General features: G+C 33.5%; 1 protein-coding gene across 2 annotated transcripts in view; it reads left to right on the top strand.

Moving 5' to 3' along the window:
• LOC125668853 (sushi, von Willebrand factor type A, EGF and pentraxin domain-containing protein 1-like) overlaps window positions 1–18867 on the top strand; it is a 337072-nt gene that overhangs the window by 236081 nt on the left and 82124 nt on the right. For both annotated transcript variants that reach the window (XM_056161741.1, XM_056161742.1), the window contains one exon: window positions 6260–6475. In XM_056161741.1, the coding sequence (XP_056017716.1) occupies window positions 6260–6475 (216 nt within the window). The remainder of the gene's footprint in view (window positions 1–6259; window positions 6476–18867) is intronic.

The raw sequence follows: 18867 nt of genomic DNA, 5'->3' as shown, positions 1-18867 counted from the left end.
AAAACAAATGAATAGTTTTGAAAATACCACAAATGATTTTAAATTCCAGACAAACTTTCCCATACCTTCGTACGTTTTGTTGTGGATAATTGCTTGGTTTGAAAGACAAAGCAATCGCAGCTAATGATGAGGTCACAATGCACTGTTTACATCAACCACGTTTTACTTCCCACATTAAATGAATTTTCTAAAGTCGTGTTGTAAGATGTTATGGGTCATCGCTCGTCTCAACGTTCACACCGTAACTATATCATTTAGATGCTACTGGGCATTTAGCGCTAGGGGAATTTCATAAATAAAATAAACTTGTATTTTAAAATGAATTCTTATTTATTGTACTTAATCGAAGTATGAAAGCCAATGACCATTTCATGCTTCGCTCAGTCCTATGGTCACATTGTATATATTAATCAAACATCTAGAAATTCTATGATAAAGTTAACTGCTGAAAAAGTGTGAGGAAATATTTTCTGTTTTATATATTGGTTTATTTTGCTGAAAATAGTGTATATATAAATATATTCTCCGTGCATTTAGTGGGTTTTTTTTTTTTTAGCTCACCTGAGCTGAAAGCTCAAGTAAGCTTTTCTGATCACCCATTGTCCGTCGTCTGTTTGTCTGTAAATTTTTCATACTTTCAACTTCTTCTCCAGAACCACTGGGCCAATTTCAACCAAACTTGGTAGAAATCGTCTTTGGGTGAAGTGAAGGGGATTCAAGTTTGTTAAAATGCAAAAATAGTGTGGGGTCATTTAAAAATCTTCTCAAGAACCACTGAGCCAGAAAAGCTGAAATTTACATAAAAGCTTCTTGACATTGTGAATAATCAAGTTTGTTAAAATCATGACCCCCAGGGGTAAGATGGGCCTTACAATAGGGTATCAAAGTTTTACATGCAAATATATAGGTAAGATTTTTAAAAGTCTTCTCAAGAACCACTAGGCCATAAGAATGGAGATTTACCTGAAAGCTTTCTGGTATAAAGTAGATTCAAGTTTGTTCAGATCATGGCCCCTGGGGGTGGGATCAAAGTTTTACATAGAAATATAATGGGGAAATCTTTAAAAATCTTCTTCTCAAGAACCACCAAACCAAAAAAAGTTTACATTTGCATGAAAGCTTCCTAACATAGTGCAGATTCAAGTTTGTTAAAACCATGATCCCCGGGGGTAGGGTGGGTCCACTATAGGGGGTTCAAAGTTTTACATTTAAATATATAGGGAACACCTTTTAAAATCTTCCTCTCAAGAACCAATGGGCCAGAAAATTTTGTATTTACATGAAAGCATCCTGATGTAGGGCAGATTCAAAGTTTGTAAAAATCATGGCTCCCTGGGGGTAGGGTGGGGCCACAATAGGGTATCAAATTTTTACATTTAAATATATAGGGAACATCTTTTAAAATTTTCTTCTCAAGAAGCATTTGGCCAGATTTTACATTTACAGGAAAGCTTCCTGACTTAGTGCAGATTCAAGTTTGTAAAAACCATGGCCCCCGGGGGTAAGTTGGAGCCACAATAGGGATAAAAGTTTTACATGCAAATGTATAAGGAAAATCTTTAAATATGGGCCAAGGTGACTCAGATGATCGATGTGGCCTATGGGTCTCTTGTTTTTAAACCTAAGAGTATATGTACTACTTCCTTTCATATATTATCAAAAACAAGTAAAATTTATCAAATGAAACTGGAGAAAAAATTGTGAAGTTCTTGAAGAAGAACTGATGAAGCATTTGAAGAAGAATTTCTATTGTTGATATGAGCCAAATGACATTATCTTAATTATCATGCATTTAATTGAATATTCACGTTCAACATCTCTCAAGCTTACAGGCTATATATGTACAGTGTAGGTATTGACATGATTACTACCATGCAGTAGTTTAAATTGATACCATAACAACATCAAAGTTATTTTACATGTTGATTGAATCAAAGGGCAAAATTTAGATGAACAACAATTTGCAAATGGGATAATGGCTGCATTGTTTAAATCAAGGGTCCATGAGAACATCCTTCATACTCAATAAACAAAGTAAGTATAATGCCCTAATCATGCAGTGGCCCGGTGTTGAGCACCAGTACCAGAGATACCAAACTATCAACAGACTGCACCCATTTTGATTTGAAGAGTTATCATGTCTATGATCTGTTTGCCCCATTTTTCAGAGATTACACCTGGTTGTTAGACTCGGCCATGTACTCCAGGAAAATATTTAATGCAGTGTGTGATCTAGCTGATTCAGCATCAATAATAATAATAATAATATCCTTTATTTATACAGGATTGCACAGTTAGTTGTATAAACTAGTTTACATTGTGGTCCTGTCTATAACATATATACATATCGAGAACATAATATATCACAAAGCATAGAAATATCACAATTTATATAACATACAGATAAGAACTAAATGAAAAGAGACAATAAACACACAAGTATCATTGAGGATCAAAATAATGTTTTAGATAGGCTGATTTAAAAGATGTGGTAGTTGTGCATTTTCTTATAAAATCTGGTAACGAATTCCATAAAATTGCTGCTGAAATGATAAAAGATCTTCTAAAATATTCTGTTTTGGCTCTTGTAACATAAATAAAATTTGTAGAGCTCTGTCTTGTATTTCTTGTGTTTACCTCATTCACAAATCTATAAACATGTAAATACTCTGGAGTCATGTGATGTAAAACTTTAAACATAAGAATAATTTTTCGATAGATAAAATAGTCAATCAAAGGCATCCATCTCAAATTTGATAGCATGCAAGAAGTTGACACTGAATGAAGTACTTTGATATGTTAAATGATCCTTGCTGCCCTCTTTTGTAATTTAATAAGCCTATCAATATTTGTCTTGTTCTTTGTGTCCTGCCATACTGTACAGCAATAATTAAAATGAGGAAAAACAATAGTATTGTAAATTTTGAGTAGTGCCTCCTTTGACATAAAAGTACTCAATCTCCTTAAAACACCTAGTTTCTGATTAAGTTTTTTTACATAAGGCATCTGTGTGATAAGACCACGTAAGACATTCATCGATGTAAACACCTAAAAGTTTGGCACATTTGACATTTTCTGTAAAAATTTCACCAACATTAATACAAAGGTTTCTACATTTCGATAATTTCTGTGACGTTCCTATTAAAATACATTGTGTTTTCTTTAAATTCGTATGCGTCCATTCCATAGAATTTATGAGATCATCCTTTAATTTTTTTTTTCAATTACATCTAAAAATTTAGCAGAAACATCTTGTGTGGTATCATCTGCATATATATTGACTGTAGAGTGCTTGAGACATGTTGGGTAGTCATTTACAAACAGAATAAAAAACAGAGGACCCAATATAGAACCCTGAGGGACTCCGATGGTAACATCTTTTTCCTTTGAGATGGTCCCATTCCATTTGACACATTGCGATCTTTCATATAGATAAGAATGAAACCATTTAAAAGTTTTTTCACAGATACCATAAGAAAAAGTTTGTGCATCAATACATCATGATTAACTGTGGCAAATAATAAAAAGTACACCTGTAAGTTTCCCTTTATCAATGTTCTCAAACCATTTGTCAATGATATTATGTAAAGCAGTTTCGCAAGAATGTTTTGGTCTGAAACCTGATTGATGCTGTTAAAAGATTATTTGCATTCAAATACTCGTAAAAAGTGTTCAAAACATGTCTTTCCATAATTTTACTTATGATAGGTAAAACAGATACCGGTCTATAATTATTAACATGGAATTTATCCCCAGATTTGAAAAGTGGGGTAACTCTAGCTTTTTTCCATTCATTTACAACGTCACCCTCCTGTATAGAGAAATTCATGATGAAACACAATATGTCAGCTACAACATCAATACTCACTTTCAGTAATTTTACAGAAATTTCATCCATACCTGTAGCTTTTGAACTTGACATGCTTTTAATTTCTTTCTTCTAAAATTCTCTAGATACATTTGGAATTGTAAATGAGCCTTTCGGCATTAGTTGTTCAATTTTTGGGAGCGAATCATCAAAATTTGTCGCAAATTTATGACCTATGTCACAAAAGAAATCATTGAAGGCATTTGAAATTTTACAGGAGTCTGCAATTACTTCGCCATCAATTTCTAGGTAGGATGCTGATGCGCCTGCAGATTTAGATGGTAGAAATTGCTTTAATCTTTTCCACATATCCTTAGGTTTGTCACTGCATTGATTTATCGCATTGTCAACAAATTCCCTTTTAGCACCACCAATTATTTTTACAACGCGGTTCCTTGCTGATCGATATAAGGCCTAGTCCGATTCGTGGCGGGATCTTAGAGCCTTCCGATGGAGATTATCCCTTTGACGAATTTCAGATAGAACGTCGTCCGTTAATCCATTTTTCGGAATCGGCCCGGATACGGCGCTCTTTGACTGGCATATGTTCGTCAACTATTTCCATAAAAAGCTTCTTAAATGTTGACCACATTTTATTTACGTTGTTAAAAGATTTAATGTTATTCCATTCAACACCCCGCAAATCCCCGAGAAAATCGTTTTCGTCAAATTTCTTCTGATCTCTGTATTTCACATTTATATGATCAGTTTGTGTGTCACGCTTTCGGACGACATACACCAGGTGACGATCACTCAGACCTATTGGCACTACACCAGATGAGCTGTAAACTTCACGCACATTTATATAGATGTGATCGATGAGCGTGCTTGAATCTTTTGTTACTCGGGTGGGTTTCGTAATAGTTTGCTCTAAGCCAAAAAGTCAATCAGAAATGGAAGCAGTTTGATGAGAGGTAACAAGGAAATGTCGGAGTATTGAGTTAGGACAACTTTTACCAAAATTATTGAGACGAGCATCAATCACAGACCATGAACCTTTCGTCAATTAGATGAAATTATTATCCCCTCATGCTACTAGTTGCGAAGGGGATATAGCATCGCTAACTTGTGTGTGTGTCTATTGCAGCTTAATTGTGGGCAAAATTTAAAGAGAACCCTTGCACCAAGGAGTATCAAACTTCGCATACTTTTGTGGCATTGTAAGAGAACGAACCCTATATATTTATTTTCAAGTAAATTGTTGAAACATTTTTTTTTAAATATTGCACCGTTACAACATTTAAAAACTGGAATTTATGTATGAGTTTACAATACATACTTTCGGATAAAGTGAAAGTAAATTAGAATAGTAAGAGAATGTGTATAAATCAGTATAAAACTATTATGAATTCCGGTATATTGACAGCGTGCATGAATTCGGGTAATTTGGTGAGATAACTTTGTGTTTGTATGTTGCCATATTATTGAACATTTGCGTGCACAAATATTGAGACATTGTGTATGAATTAAAAGTCATTCGTCGCATTTCTATGAACATCGCAGTTACATTACCACTCGTGTCAGTTAACAATATAGAATTAATCTGTGAGGCATTGAGAAGTACGTATATAATTCTTGGGAGGAAAAACAACATTTTACAAGTTTCAACGACCTCTCATCACCGGGATATTATTGTTCCGTTTCATTTTGAAAAAACATTGCTGCTTCCGTGGCAATCATCAGATTTGATTCTTCATGAATGTAACTGTAATGTAGGTAAATTACTGAACTTTAGAGCATACATGATGTGTTTCTGCTACGAATAAGGGAAACTGCCCATCCACGTATGCATGTTATTTCCCCCAGCAAGATGTTTTGCGCCTGCCAGTTGGTATACCTACTGTTGTCCACTTAATACATTTTGGAACCTTTTCCTGATACAAGAAAAAAGATACTCTTCTGTTTAAAGAGAGACGGGGGAGGGTGGGGGGGGGTGATGAGAGCAGCAATTGCAGTGCAGAGACAGGGATGGAATAAAGGAGAGATATATGAATTGAAAGCTATCTATCTATATATATATCTGTAAATTTATCTTGATTTTCTTCAATAGATTTTGACCTCATACTTCATTTATGCCTAAATAATGCATATGTTAATTCATAACATTTCCTGTCGCAAGGGGATGCTCTGCTTAGCGATGCTCTTGTTTCCATTTAAATTAAAATAATCTGTCATATTCATTGGTTAAATGGTACAGCATATCATGCCAACTTAATTTGCATTGCAAGGATTATGTTTTGTTCATATATAATTAGCATATAATATTTAAAATGAATGTGACCTTATTTTGTAATTGTTCATATCACACTATTAAAACATTAAAACATGACTGCTACAATTACACTTAAATGTAAAGTTTGTTTCAGTTTGTCTTCATTACTTCTCTTTCAGGGATTTCATGGAAGTTAAGAACAACACCATTGTATTTATGAATGCAACGAAAACACACACTGTTGATATTGAGTACAACGGAGCTCCGATTCAAATGGATGATGGTGGCTGGCATTTTATTGTGGTGTCTTGGAAGCAGAATGGAAACACTTTGATCTTGGTGGATAACATACACATTTCTGATGACAACTCTTTAACAATCACACTTCCCAAAGAGTAAGATATTTAGTTAATGTAGTTTAGATTTCAACTTTATTGAAACTATTGTAGTTCATTTGTAAAAAAAAAAAAAGAATCTGTTACTTTTATTTTAGAATTTGGATTTCATTTTCAATTCATTTCAATCATGTAAGATAAAGATCGGTAAAGTTGGCTACTAGTAACCAGCTACTAGTAACTGGCTACTTAAAAAGAGAAAAGTTGGCTACTAGTAGCCAGCTACTTGAACCAGGAAAAGTTAGCTACTAGTAGCCAGCTACTAAAAGTAAGAAAAGTTAGCTACTCGTAGCCAGCTACTACAAAATATAAAAGTTGTATAATTACTGATAGCTCGCTACCAGATAAAGGTTAATGAGTTTGAAAATTATTATCTATCAGATTTATTTCTAAAGAGGACGAGGAGTCCTATGAAATTGCATGCTCAATTATCCCCAATAACACAACGTTGCAATGCAAAATACGAATAAACTTTTTCAACTGAGTGTTTACTTTAAAAGTGATACGGATTGAATTCAGACCTTCAATCATTTGATATACCATCCATTTTGAGATATCTGCTACTTTTACAATTTGATTCGAGTTACCCTGAAATTTCAACATAAGTGTGAATACCGTAAGAAACTTTATGTTTGACTTTATGTTTGTATAGATATCTGAGGAATTTACGACTATAAATATGGCAAGAAGTGATAGATGGTGTTTTGGTACGCCACGAATTTTCAGATATCGCTCTTTAGGAAATCAGTTACTTATACATTTTGATTATCGGTACAATGAAATTTCAAGATCAGTATGAATACCTTAAGGAACTCCGTGTTTATATCATATATTTAACTTATTTACAACGATACGTATGGCGAGTAGTGATATTGGGTATCGTGATATGTCATCATTTTTCAGATATCACGCTTAACCCTTTAACGCCCAGTGACGCCTTTTGACGCCTTTTATGTGATGACGGGATTAAATTGGGGGCGTTTTGTTATTAATTGGAATATAATGAAACAAATCATATTTTCTAAAAGTAGAGTAAAAACTAAACAATTTTTCTACTCAAAGTTTTTCTGTGCGATGTTGGGAACTAGTTGAAAACACGCATTTAGAATCGCACATCGTTACCGGAAAGTAGAAAAATTAAGCCGAAATGACAAAAATTGTGTTATATTCTGTTAGTAAAATCTTTTCTGAAAAACACAAGATTTAAAAACGTATATCATATTCAGAAAGGTTGAAATATTTGCTTCATTTTTTCTTATGATCATATTTAGGTACGGGCAAGTGTCATAGACCTATTTCTTCATGAAAGTAATGCATTTTACAAGTTAAACGCGATAAAAATGCACTTTGTCGTCATTTGACATTAGCGTGCGTGTGTATTGCGCAAATAAATTATATAACGATACATAACTATATTTACGTGGAAAAAGTAAATAAATTTGTGATTGGGTGTTTTGTTTTTGTTTTATGAATTAGAACTACTGTTTTACAACCTAAATACAATGTACATTTATTTTCCCTATGTAAGCGTGTCCGCCTTCAGTCTAAGTATACGTGTGTGAACAATGGCTTCACCTTCACGGATTTTCTTACGGACCCTTACGTATTCCACAAATCCATAAAAGTACACGGATTGTTACGATTTAGACATGGATACCGACAAGTGATTTACGAATGCTTGTGATTGACTACGAGTCGGAGATCCGTAAGGACTCGTAAGAAAAATCCGTGATTGTGAAGGTGGTACAATGCGCACGGGATTTGTGGGGGTTTTTTTCTCTCCATCTTTTTCACGTACATGTCCGCATTCAGCCTAAGTGTGAAAAAATGGCTAAAGCGCACGGGATTTGTGTGTTATTTCTCTCTCTATCTTTTTCACGTACATGTATTATATAATCTAAAAGAATAAAGGTTTGTTCACATTTGAGTGTCTCACATGCATGAATTGAAAAAAAGGTATTGATGTATATTTTCATTAGATGAATAGGCAAATAATATGATGTAGGCTATGGAAAGGACTAAAATGTACACTTTTTATAAGTTAATCATTACGAGCAAGTTGTCAGTGTGTGTTGGATGTAAGTATGTATACTCATTTAAACGTGTTAGCGTTTAGATTAGGATTTTTCCCTTTATTTGCAATAATAATCTGTTAGAATTTTTAAAAAAAATAATAACTTCAGTACAAGTATGTCAAATAAGTTGTTTTAACTAAATATTTCCATTTCTTGTTACGTTGTCATGACTGTATTATAAACAGCAAATGGAGTATAGCGCTGAAAGCGATACAAGGCTCAGTTTTGTTGTCCGTTGGGTCACCGTCAGACATTGGTGTAGATGACTACAGTTACGAAGAAGTTTCTATAATAAGGACAATGAATCAGAATATATAGAAACACAGTCACCAGTGTACACTGGACAGTCATTTGAGTGACATACCGGCGAGGATTTCTACTTCTAGTCGCATCAACTCCATAGCGTAAATATAAAGTTCCATGAAGATGTTGGTCCTTCTCATGAACTTGACTCCTTATATAAGGGGACGGACAGGGGGTAGCCCTCTCCCCATCTCTTCCCCCGAATAGTGATAAATTGCATATTTCATTTGGGAACTAAAGCGTATTACATGCCAGTTTACTACCCATATGCACTGCAACGGTTATAATATTTATATATAAATATAACAGGCTAACGCGATATTGCAAATGCATTTATATTCTGTATTTGTTAATTGTTTCTTTTATCTGTCAAAACACAATGGGTACGGCATCGAATACGTATATGATGCATTGATGCAGTGGTAAAAAAGGAAAAACGAAGGAGTTTTAAGAAAAGAAGTATAAGAACCTCCCCACTAAACCTCTTTTCTCCCCCTCCCAGCTCCTTCCTTTCACCCCCCCCCCCCTCCCCTCTTATATAATGTATACTGTTACTTTCTGCTGATATTACCTCTTATCAGTTTTGGGGAAACAGCAAAGGACACAGATATGTACAGAACAGAAAGCAGATCGAGTACAGGACGGCGTGACCTCAACAAACCACATGCGTATCTTTGATGGGAATTAAACAATTACCCAATATCCAAATGTACAAAGACATATATACAAATAAATATAGTTATTTCTCTGATATGTACTGGTCAGATGACAATACATCGGTAAATTTCTTTAAATATTTGATGACAATGACAACAATTTTAATCAAATTTCCGTTATTAAAAAAACCCACCACAAAACACACACACACATACAGCATAAAGTATACAGATATGTAAATACAAAATATTGCGAACTTTTTGAATTATGTCAGAGAAAAAATACGATTGCGTACAGTGCCGACGAAGACTCTCTGATCTACATATAATACTAAATAGTGATGCTTTTAAAAGTACGCTTAAAATATTAGTAATCAATTATCACTACATGTAAAATCATGCAAGAAACTGTACTCTATTGATTGAATATTGTTTAATGTCCCTCTTGAGAATTTTTCACTCATATGGAAACTACTTTGTAAAAAAGGGGTTCTATTATGTACGGTACACACTCAGTACACAGGGACCTGCAGGATAACCGCATTACGACATGCAGGTATTTTATACAGGACAGGCACGTACATGTATGTAGCATAATTTTTCAACAGGGGGAGGGGAAGCCGGAAAAAATCCCTACACCATTGTCTAAATTTCTTGACGAGCAAATAAAAATAAATAAATGGATAAATGAATAGATAAACCAAAAACAAAAAACAAAAAAAAACAACACATTTTTAAAAAGTTCTTCTTTAGGACAATCAGCACTTAAATTCTCCTAACTCGAGGTGGGGATGCGGGAGTAACGTGCAACCTTTAAAAAATTCCGAAAATTTAAAATTGAGGGATGTTACATGTATTAGCGCCAACTCATAAAAAATCCCAAACTTCGACTTCTTAAATAGGGGGAGGGGGTTTCGCACCTTTCAATACATGTACACAAGTTCAATTCATAACTTCGACTTTACATTTTTATATTTCAATACTATCATAAAATATGGGAGGGGGTCACCAAATATATCTTTTAACATTAAAAGGTGTTGAGAAAAGTTGGGGGATGGCAACACCCCCTCCCCTATTATACGTGCCTGCAGGAAACACCTTTTATATTCTATGGTTGAACAACCCAGGTACCGTGAAACCTTACAGGCATTACTCTCTAATTGATTTCTCACTAGACGTTGCACAGTGTCTGATCGGAAACTTCTTCAGTCCGATGAGAAAACGGCTTGCATGTGAGACACATCAGCGAAAAAAGCGTCGGTGCCGATGGTGTAGTTCTCTATGCGTGATCGAGGCGAGACAGTGTATGCATTATTTTTATAATATAAATAGAAAAAAATCAGTAACAATTTAGATCATATAACGCTCTAAATATATGGTACACTGTTTTATCAGTATATTCACCGTCGCAAACCACGCCTAATGTTCATACGTTCGGTACTCCCGGACTTAGTAAGCGTGACTAGCGCGGATGCAATATACTTGTAGTTGGCTTATTGTATTATAAACGAACCAAGCTATTGACACATTTATGATCTACTGAACAATATTATATTAGAATTTGGAGAGTAAAGGTATTTAATTTCTATAGGCATATGGTTTGTATGTATTGTAGGTTTATAAACCTTACATGTATATTTGAACTTGTACTGCTAGTTTTCATGATATCATTACGTACATGACGTAAATATTGTGATAGTTTATTGAACAATTTTTCTATTTCAAGGGAAGAAAAGGATGAAAAACTCATTTTAGCGATTTATGGATTATTGTGTTGCCATGGCAACCATAACATCAGGTCATACTACATAATTCAAAACTTAGTGTAGCAGTTTACTGGTCAATTTTTATTTTCATGTGAAGGAAGGGATGAAAATCAACAATGAAAATGTACCGGAAAAAAACCCAACAACATACAATGAAAATGTACCGAAAAAAAAACCAACAACATATTTTTGTGATTCATGGACTCATTTAGTTGCCATGGTAACTGTAAAAATTCGTTACACTGCATAATTGGAAACTTATTTTTTTCATTTTGAAATTTTTATGAGTTATATTCTAAAAATATACGTAGAGAGAGTTTTAATTTTCATTAAAAAATTTCTTTATCAAGTTTTAAGGAACATTTTACAATAATTACAGGTACTATAAGTCTACTGTAACTTATACGCATATTGTACTTCAATGTTAATGTACATGTACAATAAATGACACTAAATTTTATGAATGCATGTTATACATACATATGAATACAACTATTCCTAAAATTTACTTAAATGAAGGCTGATAAACATTTAATTTGTGTGTTTTAGGTGACGAAAATGGTGAAAATACATATCTTTGGGATTTGTGGAGTATTTTTGTTGTCATGGCAACCGTTACACCATATTTTAGTGCATAATTAAAATCTTCAGGATTTTTCCTTTCAGAATATGCATAGGTTATATTACGAAAATAAGACTAGAAAATGCTTTAATTTCAATTTGAAATATTTGTATCAGCTTTGAAGGAAAACTCGAAAATTTCTGGTAGTTAAAGGGTTAAGGAAGTCAGGTACATATACCTTTTGATGGCAGGTAAACTGAAATTTCAAGTTTTTCGCAAATATCTTAAGGCACTCTGAGTTTGTATTAGATATCTGACTAATCTACAATTATCAAAGTGAAGAAGAGTGATATTAGGTATCTTGACATGCCATAGATTTCCAGATATCACGCTTAAGAAAGTCAGCTACTTATACCTTTTGATTGCAGGTAACATGAAATTTCAAGTTTTCTACCAATATTTTAAGGAACTCTGAGTTTGTATTAGATATCTGACTAATTTACAATTATCAAAGTGAAGAAGAGTGATATTAGGTATCTTGACATGCCATAAATTTCCAGATATCATGCTTAAGGAAGTCAGCTACTTATACCTTTTGATTCCTGGTATCCTGAAATTTCAAGTTTTTCATAAATATCTTAAAGAACTCTGTGTTTGTATTAGATATCTGACTAATTTACAACTACCCACGTGAAGAGGTGTGATATTAGGTATCTTGATATGCCAACAATTTTCGATATCATACTTAACGAAGTCAGCTACTTATACCTTTAGATTCCAGGTAACATGAAATTTCAAGTTTTTCATAAATATCTTAAAGAACTCTGTGTTTGTATTAGATATCTGACTAGTTTACAACTATCCATGTGAAGTGGAGTGGTACTAGGTATTTTGATATGCCATTAATTTTGAGATATCACGCTTAAGGAAGTCAGCTTATCTTAAGGCAGCTGACCTTTTGATTCCAAGAAGCTTAAAATTTAAAGCTTTTAGCAAATATTCTAAGGAAGTCTGTGTTTGTATTAGATATTATATTAATTTACTTGTGCACTTATGACAAGGAGTTATATTAGGTATCTTGATATGCCATCAATTTTTAGATATCACGCTTAAGGAAGTCGGCTGCTTATACCTTTTGATTGCAGGTAACCTAAAATTTCAAGTTTTCCGTAAATATCTTAAGGAACTCTGCGTTTGTATTCGATATCTGACTAAGTTCCAACTATCCACATGAAGAGGAGTGATATTAGGGATCTTGATATGCCATCAATTTTCAGATATCACCCTTTAGGAAGTCAGCTACTTATACCTTTTGATTCCTCGACACCTGAAATTTCAACTTTTTCATAAATATCTTAAGTAACTCTGCTTTTGTATTAGATATCTGACTAACTTACAACTATCCACATGAAGAGGAGTGATATTAGGTATCTTGATATACAATTAATTTTCAGATATCACCCTTAAGGAAGTCAGCTACTTATACTTTTTGATTCTAAGTAACCTGAAATTTGAAGTTTTCCGTAAATATCTTGAGGAACTCTGCGTCTGTATTAGATATCTGACTAACTTACAACCCTCCACGTGAAGAGAAGTGATATTATGTATCTTGATACCTATTATCATACCTCTTCACGTGGATAGTAGTTTACTAGTCAGATATCTAACAGAAACACAGAGTTCCTTAAGCTATATACAAAGCACTTTAAATTTCAGGATGTCTGGAATCAAAAGGTATTAGTAGCTGACTCCGTTGAACGAGATATCTGAAAATTGATTGCATATCAAGACACTTCATACAAAGCCCAGTAATATCGACAAAAATAAATTAGTCAGATATCTAACATATGTATTTGAAAATTGATGGCATATTAAGATACCTGATATCACTCCTCTTCAGGTGGATAGTAAATAATTAGTCTGATATCTAATACAAACACACAGTTCCTTAAAAGATATCTACAAAACATTTGAAATTTCAGGTAACCAGGAATGAAAAGGTCTAAGTAACTAACTTCCTTAAGCGTGATATCTGAAAATTGATGGCATAATAAGATACTTAATTGTCATATGTGAGATGGTAAATTATGATGTATCTAATACAAACGCAGAGTTCCTTAAGATATGTATGGAAAACTTGAAATTTCAGGCTACTTAGAATCAAATGGTAAAAGTATCTGACCTCCTTAAACGTGATATCTGAAAATTGTTGGCATATCAAAATACCTAATATCACATCTTGTCATGTGTGCATTGGTAAATTAATCAGATATCTAATACAAACACGGAGCTCCTTAAAATATTTTCTAAAAACTTTAATTTTCAGGTTACCTGCAATCAAAAGGTATACCTGAAAATTAAAGTTTTAGAAAATATTTTACGGAACTCCGTCTTTGTTTTAAATATCTGATTAATTTACCAATGCACATATGACAAAATCTGATATTAGGTATCTTGATATGTCATAAATTTCTAGATATCACGCTTAAGGAAGTCAGCTACTTATACCTTTTGATTGCAGGTAACATGAAATTTCAAGTTTTCTACCAATATTTTAAGGAACTCTGAGTTTGTATTAGATATCTGACTAATTTACAATTATCAAAGTGAAGAAGAGTGATATTAGGTATCTTGACAAGCCATAAATTTCTAGATATCACGCTGAAGGAAGTCAGCTACTTATACCTGCAATCAAAAGGTATAAATAGCTGACTTCCTTAAGCGTGATATCTGGAAATTTAAGGGTATGTCAAGATACCTAATATCACTCTTCTTCACTTTGATAATTGTAAATTAGTCAAATATTTAATACAAACTCAGAGTTCTTTAAGATATTTATGAAAAATTTGAAATTTCAGGTTACCTGGAATCAAAAGGTATAAGTAGCTGACTTCGTTAAGTATGATATCCGAAAATTGTTGGCATATCAAGATACCTAATATCACACCTCTTCACATGGGTAGTTGTTAATTAGTCAGATATCTAATACAAATACAGAGTTCTTTAAGATATTTATGAAAAACTTGAAATTTCAGGTTACCTGGAATCTAAAGGCATAAGTAGCTGACTTCGTTAAGTATGATATCCGAAAATTGTTGGCATATCAAGATACCTAATATCACACCTCTTCACGTTGGTAGTTGTAAATTAGTCAGATATCTAATACAAACACAGAGTTCTTTAAGATATTTATGAAAAACTTGAAATTTCAGGTTACCTGCAATCAAAAGGTATAAGTAGCTGACTTCGTTAAGTATGATATCTCAAAATTAATGACATATCAAGATACCTAGTACCACTCCACTTCACATGGATAGTTGTAAACTAGTCAGATATCTAATACAAACATAGAGTTTTTAGAGATATTTATGAAAAAACTTGAAATTTCATGTTACCTGGAATCTAAAGGTATAAGTAGCTGACTTCCTTAAGCATGATATCTAAAAATTGATGACATATTAAGATACCTAATATCAGATTTTGTCATATGTGCATTGGTAAATCAATCAGATATTTAAAACAAAGAAGGAGTTCCTTAAAATATTTTCTAAAAACTTTAATTTTCAGGTTACCTGCAATCAAAAGGTATAAGTAGCTGACTTCCTTAAGCGTGATATCTAAAAATTAATGGCATATCGAGATACCTAGTACCACTCCACTTCACATGGGTAGTTGTTAATTAGTCAGATATCTAATACAAACACAGAGTTCTTTAAGATATTTATGAAAAACTTGAAATTTCACGTTACCTGGAATCTAAAGGTATAAGTAGCTGACTTCGTCAAGTATGATATCCGAAAATTGTTGTCATATCAAGATACCTAATATCACACCTCTTCACGTTGGTAGTTGTAAATTAGTCAGATATCTAATACAAACACAGAGTTCTTTAAGATATTTATGAAAAACTTTAAATTTCACGTTACCTGGAATCAAAAGGTATAAGTAGCTGACTTCGTCAAGTATGATATCCGAAAATTGTTGGCATATCAAGATACCTAATATCACACCTCTTCACGTGGGTAGTTGTAAATTAGTCAGATATCTAATACAAACACAGAGTTCTTTAAGATATTTATGAAAAACTTGAAATTTCAGGTTACCTGCAATCAAAAGGTATAAGTAGCTGACTTCCTTATGCGTGATATCTAAAAATTGATGGCATATCAAGATACATAATATCAGATTTTGTCATATGTGCATTGGTAAATTAATCAGATATTTAAAACAAAGAAGGAGTTCCTTAAAATATTTTCTAAAAACTTTAATTTTCAGGTTACCTGCAATCAAAAGGTATAAGTAGCTGACTTCCTTCAGCGTGATATCTGGAAATCTATGGCATGTCAAGATACCTAATATCACTCTTCTTCACTTTGATAATTGTAAATTAGTCAGATATCTAATACAAACTCAGAGTTCCTTAAAATATTGGTAGAAAACTTGAAATTTCATGTTACCTGCAATCAAAAGGTATAAGTAGCTGACTTCCTTAAGCATGATATCTGGAAAATTATGGCATGTCAAGATACCTAATATCACTCTTCTTCACTTTGATAATTGTAGATTAGTCAGATATCTAATACAAACTCAGAGTGCCTTAAGATATTTGCGAAAAACTTGAAATTTCAGTTTACCTGCCATCAAAAGGTATATGTACCTGACTTCCTTAAGCGTGATATCTGAAAATTGATGACATATCACGATACCCAATATCACTACTCGCCATACGTATCGTTGTAAATAAGTTAAATATATGATATAAACACGGAGTTTCTTAAGGTATTCATACTGATCTTGAAATTTCATTGTACGTATAAGTGACTGATTTCTTAAAGAGCGATATCTGAAAATTCGTGGCGTACCAAAACACCATCTATCACTTCTTGCCATATTTATAGTCGTAAATTCCTCAGATATCTATACAAACATAAAGTCAAACATAAAAGTTTCTTACGGTATTCACACTTACGTTGAAATTTCAGGGTAACTCGAATCAAATTGTAAAAGTAGCAGATATCTCAAAATGGATGGTATATCAAATGATTGAAGGTCTGAATTCAATCCGTATCACTTTTAAAGTAAACACTCAGTTGAAAAAGTTTATTCGTATTTTGCATTGCAACGTTGTGTTATTGGGGATAATTGAGCATGCAATTTCATAGGACTCCTCGTCCTCTTTAGAAATAAATCTGATAGATAATAATTTTCAAACTCATTAACCTTTATCTGGTAGCGAGCTATCAGTAATTATACAACTTTTATATTTTGTAGTAGCTGGCTACGAGTAGCTAACTTTTCTTACTTTTAGTAGCTGGCTACTAGTAGCTAACTTTTCCTGGTTCAAGTAGCTGGCTACTAGTAGCCAACTTTTCTCTTTTTAAGTAGCCAGTTACTAGTAGCTGGTTACTAGTAGCCAACTTTACCTACCTAAATATTAAAGTGTTTTTACCACGGTTTTTATTGCTTGTAAATTTATATGAAAATGTGGTGTTTTAAATCGTGCCGGTATTATTTTTTCGATCGATATACAGCATGTTTTATTGATTATTATGTATCAAAAGTGCTAAAAGCCAGATGTGCATATTCTTGTTGGAGATTTTCGCACCATCATTATGTGACATCATACGTGTCAATCGTGGTGAAGCGCGAGAAAGCATGAAAACATTTAAACAAGTTGTGAACAGCATATACAGCAGGCTATTGATACAAATTGGAGAGATTCAACCATTACAAGTTCCATTATATTGTTCTACAGTATATAGCTGTAATAATCAGCACACACAAAAAAAGAAGAGTTTCTTTACTTTTACCTATGAGGTCGGAGAAATTTTGTGAACTTAGAACTAAACTTAGAAATACTTCAAACCAACGGAAAACCACCTTCAATGACGAAGTTACATATTGCATTCTAACCCATTTAATTCATGATTTCAACATTTCTGTTTACAAATTAATAGGCTCATTGTCCTTTAGACTGGACATAATCAGAGACTGACTTCTAGAACCAGGTATTGACACCATCAACGTCAACGCGGGTCTACATGGCAACCACAGAAATTTCTGTGTAGCATACAATTTATATACATGTATATGCGCCTTTGATTTCATATGCAACAATATATTGGTTTTCTGCCCCCCCCCCCCCCCCCCCTTTATGCTTGAAGTTTTGAGTATTGACACCATGTACGAAATGACTAACCCCACCCACACCCACCCACCCCCACCCCACCCCAGATCAATATAGAAAACAAAAGAATTAAAAGTTGAAAAAATCCTTGTTAATAATCATCAAGATTTTTTAAATACTGCGGCTTTATTTAAAATTATGCTGCGTGCCAACGTAGTGGGGGAAAATGCAACTATATAATGGATGTCAGCCTCCCCCCCCCCCCCCATATTTTTTATAGTAGTGAGTGGGACGATTATAAGGTAGAGGTTATGACTATTGGCCCTATGTATTAAATGACAAGTCCCCCTCTCTTCTCTCCCTCTTAAACACACACTATACGATTTGAGTATAGCCCCCCCCCCCCCCCCCCCCCCCCAATGGAAAAAAAAACATAAATTAAATCAGTAGACTTTTTCTACCTTCCCCAATGTAACGGTTAGAAAAGAACTGATTTTCATTAGATTGGCTAATGCATATTGTTACACGCAGTCTACATGTACAGACCTCCAATACTTTAAAAAGAATATTATGATCTACAAGGGAACACAAAATGTTTGCGAACGAAAAGTCATTCCACCCTTTCAATAAGGTAGAGGTTATGACTATTGGCCTTATGTATTAAATGACAAGTCCCCCTCTCTTCTCTCCCTCTTAAACACACACTATACGATTTGAGTATAGAGTTCTGTCGGAGGTCGTCAATATCGCTGTAATATTAATGTTTGCTGACAGAATTTCTCTAAGATTTGGCACAGCAGCAGGTTCAAACATGTATGGCTGAATCTTAAATACTAACGGGATGTCATCGATATCGGAAGATTAACTATTCATTCAGTATGATTTATTACTTTCTGAACAATA

This window comes from Ostrea edulis, chromosome 4 (genome assembly GCF_947568905.1).
Source record: "Ostrea edulis chromosome 4, xbOstEdul1.1, whole genome shotgun sequence".
NCBI classification, from domain to species: domain Eukaryota; kingdom Metazoa; phylum Mollusca; class Bivalvia; order Ostreida; family Ostreidae; genus Ostrea; species Ostrea edulis.
Note: the sequence above shows the minus strand (reverse complement) of the source record. Positions and strands in the feature narration are given on the sequence as shown.